The sequence below is a fragment of the Tachysurus vachellii genome, chromosome 7, assembly GCF_030014155.1.
Source record: "Tachysurus vachellii isolate PV-2020 chromosome 7, HZAU_Pvac_v1, whole genome shotgun sequence".
NCBI lineage: Eukaryota > Metazoa > Chordata > Actinopteri > Siluriformes > Bagridae > Tachysurus > Tachysurus vachellii.
In genome coordinates, this window is record NC_083466.1 from 4,438,578 (window position 1) to 4,461,128 (window position 22,551).

At 34.0% G+C, this 22,551-nt stretch overlaps 3 gene segments (V, D, J or C); all 3 read right to left on the reverse strand.

Annotated features, from left to right (window-relative positions):
- Nucleotides 1-1,175: 1,175 nt before the first annotated feature.
- LOC132847875 (T cell receptor alpha variable 12-2-like) lies at nt 1,176-1,653 on the reverse strand. The segment is given in 2 exon segments: nt 1,176-1,516; nt 1,614-1,653. Coding segments are annotated over 2 exon segments (381 nt in total).
- Nucleotides 1,654-9,884: 8,231 nt separating this feature from the next.
- On the reverse strand, nt 9,885-10,374 carry LOC132847876 (T cell receptor alpha variable 12-3-like). The segment is given in 2 exon segments: nt 9,885-10,222; nt 10,320-10,374. Coding segments are annotated over 2 exon segments (378 nt in total).
- An 8,376-nt stretch (nt 10,375-18,750) lies between these two features.
- On the reverse strand, nt 18,751-19,243 carry LOC132847877 (T cell receptor alpha variable 12-3-like). The segment is given in 2 exon segments: nt 18,751-19,091; nt 19,189-19,243. Coding segments are annotated over 2 exon segments (381 nt in total).
- Nucleotides 19,244-22,551: the final 3,308 nt, after the last annotated feature.

The window sequence follows — 22,551 nt, forward strand, 5'->3', positions numbered from 1 at the left end:
TGCAGGGCACAAACACACACACTCTCATTCACTCACGCAATCACACACACACACACACACTACGGACAATTTTCCAGAGATGCCAATCAACCTACTGTACCATGCATGTCTTTGGACCGGAGGAGGAAACCGGAGTACCCGGAGGAAACCCCCGAGGCACGGGGAGAAAACTCCACACACACAAGGCGGAGGTGGGAATCGAACCCCCAACCCTGGAGGTGTGAGGCAAACATGCTAACCACTAAGCCACCGTGTCCAGCCTCATCCAAACTTGTGGAGTCAAATTTTTTTTCATTCTTTTTGATTTGGCTGTTTGACTAAAAGACTATTGGTTATGGGTTGAAACATTGATCCACCCGAGGGACTCTAAATTCTGACAGAAGTTAATGAGCGATTGGACTGGTTAGAAAGTAATGGAACCAGCAATGGTTCTCCTAGCAAACCCCAAAAATGTGATTAAGTACAGTATGATCGAGAAAATGTGCCTGGCCTTCAAGTCACCCTCCAATACTACCTGCGGGTATGGTGGGTGTCTTCTTTAAAGGAGCAGATGACAGCATATAGAGAAATACAAAACTCTGTATGTTGTGTACCTGATCATATTCAGGATCTTTTACATTAGGCACATTGTTTGAGTACTTTGATAACATTCATAAACATTAATAATGTTAGGAATAGTAGCTATGGTTAAACCCGCTGAGTTAGAGTTTTCATGTCAAGTCAACAAGCTTTTATTATCATTTCAACCATCTATATATCTGAAGCAGTACAAAGTGAAATGAGACAATGTTTCTCCAGGACCATGGTTCTACATAGAACAACACAAAGCTAAGGACTTAAAGTAAATTAGTCCTAGCCACATAAAGTGCATCTCTGCAACCTCGGGCAAACAGTGCAAAACAAAAAACAGTGCAAACAAACAATACAAATCAATACAACACAATACAAGACAATACTCAGAAGCACCAACCAATGTCCATATTAAATATTCTACAGTACATGTGCAAAAATAAAGGAATGAACACTTAATATAATAGCAGCAGTTATATGAGATATAGTAATGAGGGAGAGAGAGAAAGAGAGCAAGCAAAAATAACAGGGCTCATCATCTCCAGTATAAAACTGAAGAAATTTACAGACCTTTGGCAATTCCTATAGTATAACAAAACTGTGTGTTAGTTTTTGTACAGTGCAGCTGGATTTCCTGTCACTGTGGGCTGCAGAGCACAGTAGTATAGAGCAGAGTCTGATACAGCAGCAGAGGAGATGATCAGATCCACTTCTTTATTATCCCTAACTTTAGCATCCAGACGTGGTGGAAGAGGGTTACTTTTACCTCCACTTGGAATTATGTAAAGAAGAAGATCAGGATTAGATTCAGGATATTGTCTGTACCAGAAAAGATTTTGTACAACACCACTGACGTCTTTGTAGCTGCAGGACAGAGTAACATAATCACCTTCATCTACAACTTTATGAGGGAAAAGTGGCTCTATTGTATCTGCCATGGAGTCACCTGTCATAGAGAAGAGAACATAATATTATTAGCCTTTACATGATCAAGACAAAGTTAAATGTACCACTAATGTTTCTGAATTTAAATGTGAACTCACTTAGTGAAAGCCACAGGCACATCAGTATAACAGTGAACATGATGAATGGTGATGAATGGTGTTGCCAAATGAAAACATCTCTCTGTACTCTATTATGTGAACATCATAGCGCCACCCCACAGCATCACATGACACGTAATGTTCTTCTCACAGTTTCTTGACATGCTGCAGTCCACCTAGTCACCTACAAAAAAAGTAATATATCCAATATATATAATATATTATGCATAATATAACTGTAATTAAAAATTACAGTTGAAAAAAAAACAAATGCATAGAATGCATCTTGCATAGTCATAGTCATCCTTTCAAACTTTGTTTTTTAACTGATATTTTTATGTTTTTAATCTACATTATGAATCTACAAAAATATATAAATAATTCCTAAACATTAAAATGAAAACAATATTCAATCCTGTTGTTAAATCCCAAACTTAGTTCTTTTAAATAAGGCACATGATTACAGAGAGAAATTGTCACATTAGTTGATCTACTTTTTGGCTTAATGTTGCCCCCTGGTGGAGAAAAAGTGTAATTTTTTCTTTAATTGCCACCAAATATGATTTTTATTTATGAAATTATACTTATAGTTTTTCGGCTAATTAAATGTGATATTCTATTTTCTTAAAGCTTAAACTACATAACTGCATTTTATTTAAACCCTCATAGATATGTGAAAGAGAAGATTTTACCTCATGAAAAAATATTTGTCTACATTGTGTACAATTATTCCCAGTAATATCCCTGAATGTTTAATTCGACGCCTCCCAGAAGGATATGCAATCTCCTCTCATTCTGATGACTAAAACCTTTATTAGGGATGAGATTTTGTATTTTTAATTAATATTGTACTGGATTATAAGAAGGAAAAGGAGAACAGGATGGAAACAAATTACTAATACACTGAAATGGAGCCATACACAAAGCAATCAAGCATAAACCTATTATAAGATATTAAATCTATAGCATATAAGGATTGTTTCTGCGCTGTGATTGGTTCCTGTCTGTTATTTATACTCTGTTCACTTCCCTGCTGTTGGTCGTTTTTGCAGGTTGGATGTTGGTGTGCCTGTTCCCGTTGCTAGCTCTGTGCTCTGTGCTCTGTGTGTCTGTCTGTCCCCGTTTCCTGTTAGCTCGGTTTGCTGCCTTGTTCTGTCTGCCTGTCTGTTCAGCTGTCTTTTGTGTCTTGGATGATTAAAACTCTAAAATCTGCATTTGGATCCTCACTCGCCTTTGTCCTGCATCATTACAAATAGTTACAGGGTTTGTTTGTTATTTTGGCTTTGTCTCCTCTTGAAGCCTTGAAATCCTCCCACATTTGTACAATAAAAGAACTTGTTTTTGATATTGACTTGCATTTTGGTCTTTGCTAAAAGCCCTGGGGTTGGGAATTGAACCTTGCTGCCTCCACACATCACACCATTTTTATTGTTACTCGTTCCCCCCCACCCCTAGACTAGCTAGGGACGTAACACCTAGCAAAATCAATTAAAATCTACTTAATAATCCATGAAATGTTTGTTAAAAACATTAAGTAAATGTTACTTATTTTTATTTTAGAAGTTAGATTTATTTGAATTATTTAGTTAAAGTCTATTAGATTTTTTCAAAGTGTGTACTGTAGCATTGCTGTACTAGAAATATTTAATAAATCTTATTTACTTTTTTAGGGTAGATTGCATTTACTGTTTTATATTTTTTTTGTAGTAATAAAGTAAACATTATTAATAATAAAGATATTACCAAATAAATGTAATCACTTTGTCTATGCTTTCAACACAAATCACACTGGTTAAATACAATTCAATTTTTTATTTTTCCCCCAATGGTATCAAAACATTTTGGATAAAACAGCTTTATTAAATATGTTAAACACTCTAGATAAAAGTACCTGAAAATTGGCAAAAAAAATATAACTAAAAACTAAAAACAACTACAATTACTAAAAACAATTTCCCACCACTATTTGCCTTGATTAAAGTAAATTCAAAAGCACTGACACACACAGTACAAACACATCGATGTTTCTAAAGTCTGGTCTATCTTGGTGTTAAAGGTTTGTGATAAAAGACAGTAAGACCAAGTGGTTATAAGGCATTAAACTGAAAACACTACTACAGGTCAATTTAGTACAACTGGGAAAAGTACAAATTATGTAGAAAAGTGAGGGAAACAAGTTCAAAACAACAGAACAAAAATAAGTTATTTATGCAAAGGGTTCACAAAAACATGCAGGATGGAAAACTAAGTTGTGGTGTTGTAATGGCATCCAATAATGTGCAGAACTTGCCATCGCAAACACACTTTAAGACACCAGCTTGGATTTTAAAGTTTGAACATTAGAGGACGCATAAGTAGTGCACAAGCTTTAGCCACGTTGTGACATCCTGGTAGGATTTCCTGGCTTTCGAGAATAATGGATACATCCACTGAATCCTCTACACCAGCTCCATAGACCACCAGAATCTTAAGGATGTGTTGCATTGTGTTACTGCGACTTTCCTCCTGCATATAATTAACAAGAAATATTACTTGGTTTGTACTGGTAAAAAAAACCCTCAAATAGTTTACTAGAACATGGCATTAGATTAAGAATTTATGTGCCTCTTAATTCAGGCTTAACTTTATGGTAACACAATTTAAAAATGTTATTTTACAAAAAAAAGCTTTACCAGGCATTCTTCAAAAAGTTCCTCTTCTTTTTCACCAAGTTACAGTATGAGTCTCCGGATAATAGCTTCACGTCTCACCTTAATGCTTTGGTTCTGTGAAGAGAATAATGTTGTCAACAAATACTGAACTGTGCAAAAGTATAAGGCATGCTAGTATTTCCCCCAAATGAGATTTTAAGCCAGTTAAGCTCTTCTGAATTTAAGTTTCAGTTTGTAATAATGTAATAATAGACAGATTTTTTGATGATGAGATCAGATCTCTGTGTGTAGCACTGGCTGTTGTCAGACTCCTTGTGCATACAAAAATACAAAATGTGTTATATTAAATCAACAGAATTAATGATAATACATTAAACTACAGATAAAAATATTCTGCCACAGCTAAATCATACATCAATGACATCACCATATTGTACTGTGCACAACTGGATGTAACAACATTTTTCTCTTTTTAAATTATTAAAATGAAACACCTTTCCATACGATCTTGTCTGCTTTCTATTCTCGACGACGTGTTATGTTAATCGATGATCATCCATTGTCTTGCTTAGAATCCATAACACTTAACAAGCCTTTTTAAATTGAATTTAAAATGTGTGCAGTAGCTTTATTATGCATTGCTTACCAGACGACGTGCAGTCTTTTTTGTGCAAGGCTACTTTAACTTCATGACTCGTGCAGCATGATATCCGTGCTAACTTCATGACTCGCCCTTTTCAGTATACTATGAACCCGCTATTTTGAACACAGCACTAAACGTAGCTAATGTGTCGTGTTATCTATTCATGTCTAATATCAAATTCATGTACTTTAAATATCATTACCATTATAGAAAATAATATGGTTACGTTTTTCAGTGAATATATTTATATATTAAATAATATGGTTAATAATAAATGAACTTAAATTAAAATGGTCTATAATAAATATATATAATAATAATATATTATGTATTTATATGTAACGAATTGGATCACAGCATCAAGTATTTCTATAAGAATCTGCCTGATTAGTAAGACAATTGCATAACGTGTAAAGTTAAGAAAATCGGAATGCAAATTTCAAGTCAAATGTTTTTCTATTTTGTCATGAAATCACCATCCACCCACAGACATTTGTTTGGTTTTAAACAAACTTCTGTATGAGCCTCGATGCTTTGTAAATGGCTATGGAAAGTTCTAGGCCTCATTAGCATTGAAAGTGTAACGTTAACCCCTAACATTAACGTTATTTTACTGAAGTAAAGTATTATGCAACAAAATCACCTAACAAAAACTATAAAAATGCTCACAGACCTATAAAATGACACAAATTACAGAAGAAATGTAAAAATAACTCACCTTACTTCTACTAGCCACGTGAAACAGCCCTCCTCTGATCCAAAACGTGGGTAAGAGTGTAGTGTCCAATGGCGCATGCGCAATGCGCAGACTTGAATGCACTAAAGTTTTTAATTAAAATTTACTTGGTATTTTTAGGACTAGGTGCAGTGTCTATAAAACAGTTAAATAATACAAGAAAATATCAAATAAAACTTACTAGTCCCACACAGTTCATTTTGTACATGAAACAATTGTGTATTTATTTACAATTCTAATTAGAAAAATCTAGTATTCAATAAATGTTAATATTACTATGTAGAAATTATTAGGGTTAATCTAATATATTTTACTACACCAAAAAGTTTGTTTTTTCAGTGCAGGATGAAATACTGCTTCCAAAACTCTTAGTCATGATCAATCTTGGATATTTTCATGTTGGACCATTACGGGGTGTTCCGACAGTTGTGTCTTGTGCTATGTGTTTTTGTTCACATGTTGCGTTCACGTGTCTGCCCTGCCCTAGTCTTAATTCCGTCCCACTTCTGACAGCTAATTACCCAACTAGTTCCTAACACATATAGTAACTGTTTAACTACAACATCTGACGGATGTCCTGAGATCCTTGAGATGATCCGGGCTCTTAACAAACCCAAAGTACTATGCACTTGGGAGAGATGAAGTATGTTATCTGGTCTTTTACTTGGGCCATGAACAGGAGCATCCACAAATTGATAAGACAGCAGTGATTGCAGCCTGTCTGAGGCTTTAGACCAGTTCTTGTGTCTAGCTGGCTATTATCGAATGTTTTCGGACATTTTTGGGAGTGCTCCGTGATAGAAATCAGCTGTCTGGCTTTATGACTTGATTTTGCCCCCTAGTGGAGAAAAATAGAATATTACCTTTTGTTCTTTTTCCCTTTAATTGCCTCTGAATATGAATTTTATTGAAGAAATTATAGTTATAGTTAGTCTGCTAATAAAATGTGATATTTTATTTCACCCTATTACAGCCGAACGAGGTCCTTTGCAAAGCCAAAATATTCTGAACCACGCTTCCATTAGAACAGATAAAAAGGATCCTGCTCTATGCCAAACATAGAGCTGTGCGAAGTCCTCTGCAGGACCAGAAGTGAAGCTTCTCCAGCTGGAACAGAAGCTGAGAGGCGACCCTGGGGGATTGGGGCTGGGAAGTCCACATTGGACAAAAACACCATATTGATGGTCTCCCCGCACACACTCTCCATAGTCCCAGGCAATTGGCAGTTCAAAACAGGTCATAAACACATAAAAATAACACTTCTCAGGCGTTCCTGCTGGGTCTGCAAATGATTAGTCATTCTGTTATGTTTTCATGGAAACACCTCCAAACAGATGCAAATGCTCCACCAAATTCTTTGCTTTAATTTACCATAAAACACTTAACATGACAAAACTTTAGCATAATGCAAAATAAACAAAAAAATTTATAAGACATTTATATTTATATATATATTATTAACAACTTTTCTAAAATGCATAAATTCATGTTAAAATCATACTCTGAATATACAACATACACATCAAGTGACATAATAAAGCATAATAAATAATCATTTTGAAAAAAAATATCCACATTGTCATTCCAAAATATATAGGATGTGTCTTAATAATTTGTCATAATTTGTCATCCTCTCAAACTATTTGTTTTTGGACTGAAATGTATATTATCTTGAATCTACATCATAAATCTGCAAAAATATATAAATAAGTAAATAAATAATTTATTATTCACTCACTTGGTTCTTTTAAATAAGCTACATGTTTACAGAGAGAGATTATCACAGTAGTTGTCAGACTTTATTGCTTTATGTTCCCTCCTAGTGGAGAAAAATAATAATTGCCGCCAATATAATTTGTAATTATAATTTGTGGCCTATTCTCTTTTTTTTAGGATAAAACTACATGACGTTCTTAAATCACCTTAAATAGATCTTAAAACAAAAGATTTTATCTCATGAAAAAATGCCTAATACATATACAGTTATTCCCAGTTTATTTCCCTGAATGTTTAATACGACTCCACTTAGAAGGAGGTAAAATCTCCTCTCCTTCTGATGGCCAAATATTTATTAGCGATGCAATATTAAACAATAATGTACTCACTTATGACATCATCAAGCTAAAGGAGAACAGGAAGCAAACAAAATACCAATATGCTGAAATGGAGCCAGACACAAAGCAATCAAGCATAAACCTATTAAAAGATATTACATAAATAGCTTATAAGGAGCAGGATGATATTTTGCTTCCAAAACTGCTTTAGTTCTTCAACTTAAATCTGACATATTTTACTACTTTCACATCTAGTAATATAATAAGTTTAATAAGTACTTTCACATCTAGTAAAATAATAAGTTTATTATTGTCTCAATAATAAAATAATTGAGCCAAATATACTTTATCAAGTTCAATTCTTACACCCTACATGTGAGAACATTACAGTGACGCGTGGCTGTGGTCAAGCATCAGTTGTTGACCCAGCAGGTAATGTGTGTTGATTCGTATCGGTGCCTTATTGGAAGTTCAGTTAGTTGTGTTTCTTTGTGCTTTAAAGGTCTACCATAATCAGAGAGAGAGAGAGAGAGAGAGAGAGATAGAGAGATTTTCATTTGATTTTTAACTCAGCTTTATTAAATAAATAATAAATTACAATACAATGTTAAAAACCTGCAGCACTTTTTCTTTTTTAAAAAAATGCTTTTTTAGTGTAAAAGGGTGTTAAAAATTAGCTCATCATCATCATCATCATCATCATCAATAAAACAGATAGCATTTGCATAACACCATTTCAACATAAAAGTGCTCAAAACATTCATTGCTTTAAAAAAGCTAAAATCTATTTTGACTCTAGCTTTCACTAGAGCTCTGAAAACAGAAAGACTGATCAATCCTTTCTTCTCTACTTCATTTTTCCGGCTTCATTTTTCTACTTCATTTTACATTAATGAAAAGAAATAAACACAAACACACAATTCAACACACATGTCCAACCACCATTAAGACTTTAAACACAAAACAATACATTTTTATACAGGCATGAACTGGTGACCCATATGATGTCAAACAAAAATTGCTGCTCAGCATGGTAAGTGTATAAAAGTCCTAGGTTGTATATTGCACAGGTTTGGTTTAGGAAAATGGAAACTGGTGAGTGTTTGCAATCTTTGTGTGTGTGTGTGTGTGTGTGTGTGTGTATATTGCCCAATAAATGATAGTAGATAAAAACCTTTGTCTGTGGTTATTTCAAGTCACAGTGCCTTAACCTCATCTTACACTGTGACATTTCTTCCCCCTTCTGGTGACACCCCCTGTGGTGTCCTAGACAAAAAATCAGCAGTATAATTTTCAGGGCCAGACCTGTAGGACACCGTAAATTGAAAGGGTTGCACTGCTAGAAACCACCGTGTAACATGGGCATTTGTATCTTTCATTTGGTTTAGCCAAGTCAAGGCTCTATGATTAGTCTCCAAGATGAACTCTCTACCAATTAGGCAGTACCTAAAAGAGTCCAAGGCCCATTTAAGTACAGCATGATCGAGAAAATGTGCCTGGCCTTCAAGTCACCCTCCAATACTACCTGCTGTGGGTATGGTGGGTGTCTTCTTTAAAGGAGCAGATGACAGCATCTAGAGAAATACAAAACTCTGTATGTTGTGTACCTGATCATATTCAGGATCTTTTACATTAGGCACATTGTTTCAGTACTTTGATAACATTCATAAACATTAATAATGTTAGTAATAGTAGCTATGGTTAAATCCGCTTAGTTAGAGTTTTCAAGTCAAGTCAACAAGCTTTTATTGTCATTTCAACCATCTATTTATCTGAAGCAGTACAAAGTGAAATGAGACAACGTTTCTCCAGGACCATGGTTCTACATAGAACAACACAAAGCTAAGGACTTAAAGTAAATTAGTCCTAGCCACATAAAGTGCATCTCTGCAACCTCGGGCAAACAGTGCAAAACAAAAGACAGTGCAAACAAACAATACAAATCAATACAACACAATACAAGACAATACTCAGAAGCACCAACCAATGTCCATATTAAATATTCTACAGTACATGTGCAAAAATAAAGGAATGAACACTTAATATAATAGCAGCAGTTATATGAGGTATTGTAATGAGGGAGAGAGAGAAAGAGAGCAAGCAAAAATAACAGGGCTCGTCATCTCCAGTATAAAACTGAAGAAATTTACAGACCTTTGGCAATTCCTATAGTAACAAAACTGTGTGTTAGTTTGTGTACAGTGCATCTGGGTTTCCTGTCACTGTGGGCACCAGAGCACAGTAGTATAGAGCAGAGTCTGATACAGCAGCAGAGGAGATGATCAGATCCACTTCTTTATTATCCCTAACTTTAGCATCCAGACGTGGTGGAAGAGGGTTACTTTTACCTCCACTTGGAATTATGTAAAGAAGAAGCTCAGGATTAGATTTAGGATATTGTCTGTACCAGAAAAGATTTTGTACAACACCACTGACTTTGTAGCTGCAGGACAGAGTAACATCATCACCTTCATCTACAACTTTATGAGGGAAAAGTGGCTCTATTGTATCTGCCATGGAGTCACCTGTCATAGAGAAGAGAACATAATATTATTAGCCTTTACATGATCAAGACAAAGTTAAATGTACCACTAATGTTTCTGAATTTAAATGTGAACTCACTTAGTGAAAGCCACAGGCACATCAGTATAACAGTGAACATGATGAATGGTGATGAATGGTGTTGCCAAATGAAAACATCTCTCTGTACTCTATTATGTGAACATCATAGCTCCACCCCACAGCATCACATGACAAGTAATGTTCTTCTGACAGTTTCTTGACATGCTGCAGTCCACCTAGTCACCTACAAAAAAAGTAATATATCCAATATATATAATATATTATGCATAATATAACTGTAATTAAAAATTACAGTTGAAAAAAAAACCAAATGCATAGAATGCATCTTGCATAGTCATAGTCATCCTTTCAAACTTTGTTTTTTAACTGATATTTTTATGTTTTTAATCTACATTATGAATCTACAAAAATATATAAATAATTCCTAAACATTAAAATGAAAACAATATTCAATCCTGTTGTTAAATCCCAAACTTAGTTCTTTTAAATAAGGCACATGCTTACAGAGAGAAATTGTCACAGTAGTTGATCTACTTTTTGGCTTAATGTTGCCCCCTGGTGGAGAAAAAGTGTAATTTTTTCTTTAATTGCCACCAAATATGATTTTTATTTATGAAATTATACTTATAGATTTTCGGCTAATTAAATGTGATATTCTATTTTCTTAAAGCTTAAACTACATAACTGCATTTTATTTAAACCCCCATAGATATGTGAAAGAGAAGATTTTACCTCATGAAAAAATATTTGTCTACATTGTGTACAATTATTCCCAGTAATATCCCTGAATGTTTAATTCGACGCCTCCCAGAAGGATATGCAATCTCCTCTCATTCTGATGACTAAAACCTTTATTAGGGATGAGATTTTGTATTTTTAATTAATATTGTACTGGATTATAAGAAGGAAAAGGAGAACAGGATGGAAACAAATTACTAATACACTGAAATGGAGCCATACACAAAGCAATCAAGCATAAACCTATTATAAGATATTAAATCTATAGCATATAAGGAGCACACTGAAAAAAACGAACTTGTAAAATTTACTAAAAAAATCCTCATAACAATTTGCACCAAAGTTTTTTAAGTAAAATTTACTACCTAATTTCAAGTATCAATTAGAGGTGGGTGCCATTTTCTTTCCCATATTGTTTTCTCTTGTTTAAGTTAGTTAGGGAGTCAGTTTAGTATTGTAAATTTTGTTTTGTTTTCTTTTGTAGTTTAGTTAGTTTTCTTCTAATAGTGTAATGAGTCTGTCTGTGTTTCTGCCCTGTTTCTGTCTGCTGTCTTTCCCTGTTGTTAATTGTTTGCTCCACCCACTCATTGGTTACCACGGACATTTATTGAACTCCATCTCTCCTTCAGGTGTGTTGTCTTTGTCTCTGATTGTTTCTGCGCTGTGATTGGTTCCTGTCTGTTATTTATACTCTGTTCACTTCCCTGCTGTTGGTCGTTTTTGCAGGTTGGATGTTGGTGTGCCTGCTCCCGTTGCTAGCTCTGTGTGTCTGTCTGTCCCCGTTTTCTAAAATCTGCATTTGGATCCTCACTCGCCTTTGTCCTGCATCATTACAAATAGTTACAGGGTTTGTTTGTTATTTTGGCTTTGTCTCCTCTTGAAGCCTTGAAATCCTCCCACATTTGTACAATAAAAGAACTTGTTTTTGATATTGACTTGCATTTTGGTCTTTGCTAAAAGCCCTGGGGTTGGGAATTGAACCTTGCTGCCTCCACACATCACACCATTTTTATTGTTACTCGTTCCCCCCCCACCCCTAGACTAGCTGGGGACGTAACACCTAGCAAAATCAATTAAAATCTACTTAATAATCCATGAAATGTTTGTTAAAAAAATTAAGTAAATGTTACTTATTTTTATTTTAGAAGTTAGATTTATTTGAATTATTTAGTTAAAGTCTATTAGATTTTTTCAAAGTGTGTACTGTAGCATTGCTGTACTAGAAATATTTAATAAATCTTATTTACTTTTTTAGGGTAGATTGCATTTACTGTTTTATATTTTTTTTGAAGTAATAAAGTAAACATTATTAATAATAAAGATATTACCAAATAAATGTAATCACTTTGTCTATGCTTTCAACACAAATCACACTGGTTAAATACAATTCAATTTTTTATTTTTCCCCCAATGGTATCAAAACATTTTGGATAAAACAGCTTTATTAAATATGTTAAACACTCTAGATAAAAGTACCTGAAAATTGGCAAAAAAAATATAACTAAAAACTAAAAACAACTACAATTACTAAAAACAATTTCCCACCACTATTTGCCTTGATTAAAGTAAATTCAAAAGCACTGACACACACAGTACAAACACATCGATGTTTCTAAAGTCTGGTCTATCTTGGTGTTAAAGGTTTGTGATAAAAGACAGTAAGACCAAGTGGTTATAAGGCATTAAACTGAAAACACTACTACAGGTCAATTTAGTACAACTGGGAAAAGTACAAATTATGTAGAAAAGTGAGGGAAACAAGTTCAAAACAACAGAACAAAAATAAGTTATTTATGCAAAGGGTTCACAAAACATGCAGGATGGAAAACTAAGTTGTGGTGTTGTAATGGCATCCAATAATGTGCAGAACTTGCCATCGCAAACACACTTTAAGACACCAGCTTGGATTTTAAAGTTTGAACATTAGAGGACGCATAAGTAGTGCACAAGCTTTAGCCACGTTGTGACATCCTGGTAGGATTTCCTGGCTTTCGAGAATAATGGATACATCCACTGAATCCTCTACACCAGCTCCATAGACCACCAGAATCTTAAGGATGTGTTGCATTGTGTTACTGCGACTTTCCTCCTGCATATAATTAACAAGAAATATTACTTGGTTTGTACTATTAAAAAAACCCTCAGATTAAGAATTTATGTGCCTCTTAATTCAGGCTTAACTTTATGGTAACACAATTTAAAAATGTTATTTTACAAAAAAAAGCTTTACCAGGCATTCTTCAAAAAGTTCCTCTTCTTTTTCACCAAGTTACAGTATGAGTCTCCGGATAATAGCTTCACGTCTCACCTTAATGCTTTGGTTCTGTGAAGAGAATAATGTTGTCAACAAATACTGAACTGTGCAAAAGTATAAGGCATGCTAGTATTTCCCCCAAATGAGATTTTAAGCCAGTTAAGCTCTTCTGAATTTAAGTTTCAGTTTGTAATAATGTAATAATAGACAGATTTTTTGATGATGAGATCAGATCTCTGTGTGTAGCACTGGCTGTTGTCAGACTCCTTGTGCATACAAAAATACAAAATGTGTTATATTAAATCAACAGAATTAATGATAATACATTAAACTACAGATAAGAATATTCTGCCACAGCTAAATCATACATCAATGACATCACCATATTGTACTGTGCACAACTGGATGTAACAACTTTTTTCTCTTTTTAAATTATTAAAATGAAACACCTTTCCATACGATCTTGTCTGCTTTCTATTCTCGACGACGTGTTATGTTAATCGATGATCATCCATTGTCTTGCTTAGAATCCATAACACTTAACAAGCTTTTTTAAATTGATAAAATGTGTGCAGTAGCTTTATTATGCATTGCTTACCAGACGACGTACAGTCTTTTTTGTGCAAGGCTACTTTAACTTCATGACTCGTGCAGCATGATATCCGTGCTAACTTCATGAACCCGCTATTTTGAACACAGCATTAAACGTAGCTAATGTGTCGTGTTATCTATTCATGTCTAATATCAAATTCATGTACTTTAAATATCATTACCATTATAGAAAATAATATGGTTACGTTTTTCAGTGAATATATTTATATATTAAATAATATGGTTAATAATAAATGAACTTAAATTAAAATGGTCTATAATAAATATATATAATAATAATATATTATGTATTTATATGTAACGAATTGGATCACAGCATCAAGTATTTCTATAAGAATCTGCCTGATTAGTAAGACAATTGCATAACGTGTAAAGTTAAGAAAATCGGAATGCAAATTTCAAGTCAAATGTTTTTCTATTTTGTCATGAAATCACCATCCACCCACAGACATTTGTTTGGTTTTAAACAAACTTCTGTATGAGCCTCGATGCTTTGTAAATGGCTATGGAAAGTTCTAGGCCTCATTAGCATTGAAAGTGTAACGTTAACCCCTAACATTAACGTTATTTTACTGAAGTAAAGTATTATGCAACAAAATCACCTAACAAAAACTATAAAAATGCTCACAGACCTATAAAATGACACAAATTACAGAAGAAATGTAAAAATAACTCACCTTACTTCTACTAGCCACGTGAAACAGCCCTCCTCTGATCCAAAACGTGGGTAAGAGTGTAGTGTCCAATGGCGCATGCGCAATGCGCAGACTTGAATGCACTAAAGTTTTTAATTAAAATTTACTTGGTATTTTTAGGACTAGGTGCAGTGTCTATAAAACAGTTAAATAATACAAGAAAATATCAAATAAAACTTACTAGTCCCACACAGTTCATTTTGTACATGAAACAATTGTGTATTTATTTACAATTCTAATTAGAAAAATCTAGTATTCAATAAATGTTAATATTACTATGTAGAAATTATTAGGGTTAATCTAATATATTTTACTACACCAAAAAGTTTGTTTTTTCAGTGCAGGATGAAATACTGCTTCCAAAACTCTTAGTCATGATCAATCTTGGATATTTTCATGTTGGACCATTACGGGGTGTTCCGACAGTTGTGTCTTGTGCTATGTGTTTTTGTTCACATGTTGCGTTCACGTGTCTGCCCTGCCCTAGTCTTAATTCCGTCCCACTTCTGACAGCTAATTACCCAACTAGTTCCTAACACATATAGTAACTGTTTAACTACAACATCTGACGGATGTCCTGAGATCCTTGAGATGATCCGGGCTCTTAACAAACCCAAAGTACTATGCACTTGGGAGAGATGAAGTATGTTATCTGGTCTTTTACTTGGGCCATGAACAGGAGCATCCACAAATTGATAAGACAGCAGTGATTGCAGCCTGTCTGAGGCTTCAGACCAGTTCTTGTGTCTAGCTGGCTATTATCGAATGTTTTCGGACATTTTTGGGAGTGCCCCGTGATAGAAATCAGCTGTCTGGCTTTATGACTTGATTTTGCCCCCTAGTGGAGAAAAATAGAATATTACCTTTTGTTCTTTTTCCCTTTAATTGCCTCTGAATATGAATTTTATTGAAGAAATTATAGTTATAGTTAGTCTGCTAATAAAATGTGATATTTTATTTCACCCTATTACAGCCGAACGAGGTCCTTTGCAAAGCCAAAATATTCTGAACCACGCTTCCATTAGAACAGATAAAAAGGATCCTGCTCTATGCCAAACATAGAGCTGTGTGAAGTCCTCTGCAGGACCAGAAGTGAAGCTTCTCCAGCTGGAACAGAAGCTGAGAGACGACCCTGGGGGATTGGGGCTGGGAAGTCCACATTGGACAAAAACACCATATTGATGGTCTCCCCGCACACACTCTCCATAGTCCCAGGCAATTGGCAGTTCAAAACAGGTCATAAACACATAAAAATAACACTTCTCAGGCGTTCCTGCTGGGTCTGCAAAAGATTAGTCATTCTGTTATGTTTTCATGGAAACACCTCCAAACAGATGCAAATGCTCCACCAAATTCTTTGCTTTAATTTACCATAAAACACTTAACATGACAAAACTTTAGCATAATGCAAAATAAACAAAAAAATTTATGACATTTATATTTATATATATTATTAACAACTTTTCTAAAATGCATAAATTCATGTTAAAATCATACTCTGAATATACAACATACACATCAAGTGACATAAGCATAATAAATAATCATTTTGAAAAAGAATATCCACATTGTCATTCCAAAATATATAGGATGTGTCTTAATAATTTGTCATAATTTGTCATCCTCTCAAACTATTTGTTTTTGGACTGAAATGTATATTATCTTGAATCTACATCATAAATCTGCAAAAATATATAAATAAGTAAATAAATAATTTATTATTCACTCACTTGGTTCTTTTAAATAAGGGACATGTTTACAGAGAGAGATTATCACAGTAGTTGTCAGACTTTATTGCTTTATGTTCCCTCCTAGTGGAGAAAAATAATAATTGCCGCCAATATAATTTGTAGTTATAATTTGTGGCCTATTCTCATTTTTTTTTTTAGGATAAAACTACATGACGTTCTTAAATCACCTTAAATAGATCTTAAAACAAAAGATTTTATCTCATGAAAAAATGCCTAATACATATACAGTTATTCCCAGTTTATTTCCCTGAATGTTTAATACGACTCCACTTAGAAGGAGGTAAAATCTCCTCTCCTTCTGATGGCCAAATATTTATTAGTGATGCAATATTAAACAATAATGTACTCACTTATGACATCATCAAGCTAAAGGAGAACAGGAAGCAAACAAAATACCAATATGCTGAAATGGAGCCAGACACAAAGCAATCAAGCATAAACCTATTAAAAGATATTACATAAATAGCTTATAAGGAGCAGAATGATATTTTGCTTCCAAAACTGCTTTAGTTCTTCAACTTAAATCTGACATATTTTACTACTTTCACATCTAGTAATATAATTATTGTCTCAATAATAAAATAATTGAGCCAAATATACTTTCTCAAGTTCAATTCTTACACCCTACATGTGAGAACATTACAGTGACAGCGTGGCTGTGGTCAAGCATCAGTTGTTGACCCAGCAGGTAGTGTGTGTTGATTCGTATCGGTGCCTTATGGGAAGTTCAGTTAGTTGTGTTTCTTTGTGCTTTAAAGGTCTACCATAACCAGAGAGAGAGAGAGAGAGAGAGAGAGAGAGAGAGAGAGAGAGAGATTTTCATTTGATTTTTAACTCAGCTTTATTAAATAAATAATAAATTACAATACAATGTTAAAAACCTGCAGCACTTTTTCTTTTTTAAAAAAATGCTTTTTTAGTGTAAAAGGGTGTTAAAAATTAGCTCATCATCATCATCATCATCATCATCATCATCAATAAAACAGATAGCATTTGCATAACACCATTTCAACATAAAAGTGCTCAAAACATTCATTGCTTTAAAAAAGCTAAAATCTATTTTGACTCTAGCTTTCACTAGAGCTCTGAAAACAGAAAGACTGATCAATTCTTTCTTCTCTACTTCATTTTTCCGGCTTCATTTTTCTACTTCATTTTACATTAATGAAAAGAAATTAACACAAACACACAATTCAACACACATGTCCAACCACCATTAAGACTTTAAACACAAAACAATACATTTTTATACAGGCATGAACTGGTGACCCATATGATGTCAAACAAAAATTGCTGCTCAGCATGGTTTGGTTTAGGAAAATGGAAAATGGTGAGTGTTTGCAATCTTTGTGTGTGTGTGTGTGTGTGTGTGTGTGTATATTGCCCAATAAATGATAGTAGATAAAAACCTTTGTCTGTGGTTATTTCAAGTCACAGTGCCTTAACCTCATCTTACACTGTGACATTTCCTCCCCCTTCTGGTGACACCCCCTGTCGTGTCCTAGACAAAAAATCAGCAGTACAATTTTCAGGGCCAGACCTGTAGGACACCATAAATTGAAAGGGTTGCACTGCTAGAAACCACCGTGTAACATGGGCATTTGTATCTTTCATTTGGTTTAGCCAAGTCAAGGCTCTATGATCAGTCTCCAAGATGAACTCTCTACCAATTAGGCAGTACCTAAAAGAGTCCAAGGCCCATTTAAGTACAGCATGATCAAGAAAATGTACCTGGCCTTCAAGTCACGCTCCAATACTACCTGCTGTGGGTATGGTGGGTGTCTTCTTTAAAGGAGCAGATGACAGCATCTAGAGAAATACAAAACTCTGTATGTTGTGTACCTGATCATATTCAGGATCTTTTACATTAGGCACATTGTTTCAGTACTTTGATAACATTCATAAACATTAATAATGTTAGTAATAGTAGCTATGGTTAAATCCGCTTAGTTAGAGTTTTCAAGTCAAGTCAACAAGCTTTTATTGTCATTTCAACCATCTATATATCTGAAGCAGTACAAAGTGAAATGAGACAACGTTTCTCCAGGACCATGGTTCTACATAGAACAACACAAAGCTAAGGACTTAAAGTAAATTAGTCCTAGCCACATAAAGTGCATCTCTGCAACCTCGGGCAAACAGTGCAAAACAAAAAACAGTGCAAACAAACAATACAAATCAATACAACACAATACAAGACAATACTCAGAAGCACCAACCAATGTCCATATTAAATATTCTACAGTACATGTGCAAAAATAAAGGAATGAACACTTAATATAATATCAGCAGTTATATGAGGTATTGCAATGAGGGAGAGAGAAAGAGAGCAAGCAAAAATAACAGGGCTCGTCATCTCCAGTATAAAACTGAAGAAATTTACAGACCTTTGGCAATTCCTATAGTAACAAAACTGTGTGTTAGTTTGTGTACAGTGCATCTGGGTTTCCTGTCACTGTGGGCACCAGAGCACAGTAGTATAGAGCAGAGTCTGATACAGCAGCAGAGGAGATGATCAGATCCACTTCTTTATTATCCCTAACTTTAGCATCCAGATGTGGTGGAAGAGGGTTACTTTTACCTCCACTTGGAATTATGTAAAGAAGAAGCTCAGGATTAGATTTAGGATATTGTCTGTACCAGAACAGATTTTGTACAACACCACTGACGTCTTTGTAGCTGCAGGACAGAGTAACATCATCACCTTCATCTACAACTTTATGAGGGAAAAGTGGCTCTATTGTATCTGCCATGGAGTCACCTGTCATAGAGAAGAGAACATAATATTATTAGCCTTTACATGATCAAGACAAAGTTAAATGTACCACTAATGTTTCTGAATTTAAATGTGAACTCACTTAGTGAAAGCCACAGGCACATCAGTATAACAGTGAACATGATGAATGGTGATGAATGGTGTTACAAATGAAAACATCTCTCTGTACTCTATTATGTGAACATCATAGCTCCACCCCACAGCATCACATGACACGTAATCTTCTGACAGTTTCTTGACATGCTGCAGTCCACCTAGTCACCTACAAAAAAAGTAATATATCCAATATATATAATATATTATGCATAATATAACTGTAATTAAAAATTACAGTTGAAAAAAAAAAACCCAAATGCATAGAATGCATCTTGCATAGTCATAGTCATCCTTTCAAACTTTGTTTTTTAACTGATATTTTTATGTTTTTAATCTACATTATGAATCTACAAAAATATATAAATAATTCCTAAACATTAAAATGAAAACAATATTCAATCCTGTTGTTAAATCCCAAACTTAGTTCTTTTAAATAAGGCACATGCTTACAGAGAGAAATTGTCACAGTAGTTGATCTACTTTTTTGCTTAATGTTGCCCCCTGGTGGAGAAAAAGTGTCATTTTTTCTTTAATTGCCACCAAATATGATTTTTATTTATGAAATTATACTTATAGTTTTTCGGCTAATTAAATGTGATATTCTATTTTCTTAAAGCTTAAACTACATAACTGCATTTTATTTAAACCCCCATAGATATGTGAAAGAGAAGATTTTACCTCATGAAAAAATATTTGTCTACATTGTGTACAATTATTCCCAGTAATATCCCTGAATGTTTAATTCGACGCCTCCCAGAAGGATATGCAATCTCCTCTCATTCTGATGCCTAAAACCTTTATTAGGGATGAGATTTTGTATTTTTAATTAATATTGTACTGGATTATGAGAAGGTAAAGGAGAACAGGATGGAAACAAATTACTAATACACTGAAATGGGGCCATACACAAAGCAATCAAGCATAAACCTATTATAAGATATTAAATCTATAGCATATAAGGAGCACACTGAAAAAATGAACTTGTAAAATTTACTAAAAAAATCCTCATAACAATTTGCACCAAAGTTTTTTAAGTAAAATTTACTACCTAATTTCAAGTATCAATTAGAGGTGGGTGCCATTTTCTTTCCCATATTGTTTTCTCTTGTTTAAGCTAGTTAGGGAGTCAGTTTAGTATTGTAAATTTTGTTTTGTTTTCTTTTGTATGTTTGTTATTTTGGCCTTGCCCCCTCTTGAAGTCTTGAAATCCTCCCACATTTGTACAATAAAAGAAATTGTTTTTGATATTGACTTGCATTGTGGTCTTTGTTAAAAGCCCTGGGGTTGGGAATTGAACCTTGCTGCCTCCACACATCACACCATTTTTATTCTGTTACTCGTTCCCCCCCACCCCTAGACTAGCTGGGGACATAACACCTAGCAAAATCAATTAAAATCTACTTAATAATCCATGAAATGTTTGTTTAAAAAAAATTAAGTAAATGTTACTTCATTATTTTTATATTAGAAGTTAGATTTATTTGAATTATTTGGGTAAAGTCTATTAGATTTTTTCAAAGTGTGTAGCATTGCTGTACTAGAAATATTTAATAAATCTTATTTACTTTTTTAGGGTAGATTGCATTTACTGTTTTTTATTTTCTTTTGTAGTAATAATTAAGTAAACATTATTAATAATAAAGATATTACCAAATAAATGTAATCACTTTGTCTATGCTTTCAACACAAATCACACTGATTAAATACAATTCAATTTTTTTATTTTTCCCCCAATGGTATCAAAACATTTTAGATAAAACAGCTTTATTAAAGATGTTAAACGCTCTAGATAACAATTTCCCACTACTATTTGCCTTGATTAAAGTAAATTCAAAAGCACTGACACACACAGTACAAACACATCAATGTTTCTAAAGTCTGGTCTATCTTGGTGTTAAAGGTTTGTGATAAAAGACAGTAAGACCAAGTGGTTATAAGGCATTAAACTGAAAACACTACTAAAGGTCAATTTACTACAACTGGGAAAAGTACAAATTATGTAGAAAAGTGAGGGAAACAAGTTCAAAACAACAGAACAAAAATAAGATATTTATGCAAAGGGTTCACAAAAACATGCAGGATGGAAAACTAAGTTGTGGTGTTGTAATGGCATCCATTAAAGTGCAGAACTTGCCATCGCAAACACACTTTAAGACACCAGCTTGGATTGGTTTGAGCAAGTTTGAACATTAGAGGATGCATACGTAGTGCACAAGCTTTAGCCACGTTGTGACATCCTGGTAGGATTTCCTGGCTTTCGAGAATAATGGATACATCCACTGAATCCTCTACACCAGCTCCATAGACCACCAGAATCTTAAGGATGTGTTGCATTGTGTTACTGCGACTTTCCTCCTGCATATAATTAACAAGAAATATTACTTGGTTTGTACTATTAAAAAAACCCTCAGATTAAGAATTTATGTGCCTCTTAATTCAGGCTTAACTTTATGGTAACACAATTTAAAAATGTTATTTTACAAAAAAAAAAAAAGCTTTACCAGGCATTCTTCAAAAAGTTCCTCTTCTTTTTTCACCAAGGTACAGTATGAGGCTCTGGATAATAGCTTCACGTCTCACCTTAATGCTTTGGTTCTGTGAAGAGAATAATGTTGTCAACAAGTACTGAACTGTACAAAAGTATAAGGCATGCTAGTATTTCCCCCAAAAGAGATTTTAATCCAGTTAAGTTCTTTTGAATTTAGTTTGTCTCAGTTTTCATGTAATAATAGACAGATTTGTTGATGATGAGATCAGATCTCTGTGTGTAGCACCGGCTGTTGTCAGACTCCTTGTGCATACAAAAATACAAAATGTGTTATATTAAATCAACAGAATTAATGATAATACATTAAACTACAGATAGAAATATTCTGCTGAAATACAAGCTGTATTCTGCCACAGCTAAATCATACATCAATGACATCACCTTATTGTACTGTGCACAATTGTATGTAACAACTTTTTTCTCTTTTTAAATTATTAAAATGAAACACCTTTCCATACTATCTTGTCTGCTTTCTATTCTCGACGACGTGTTATGTTCATCGATGATCATCCATAACACTTAACAAGCTTTTTTAAATTGAATTTAAAATGCGCGCAGTAGCTTTATTATGCATTGCTTACCAGACGACGTGCAGTCTTTTTTGTGCAAGGCTACTTTAACTTCATGACTCGTGCAGCATGATATCCATGCTAACTTCATGACTCGCCCTTTTCAGTATATTTTGAACACAGCACTAAATGTAGCTCATGTGTCGTGTTATCTATTCATGTCTAATATCAAATTCATGTACTTTAAATATCATTACCATTGTAGAAAATATGGTTACGTTTTTCAGTGAAT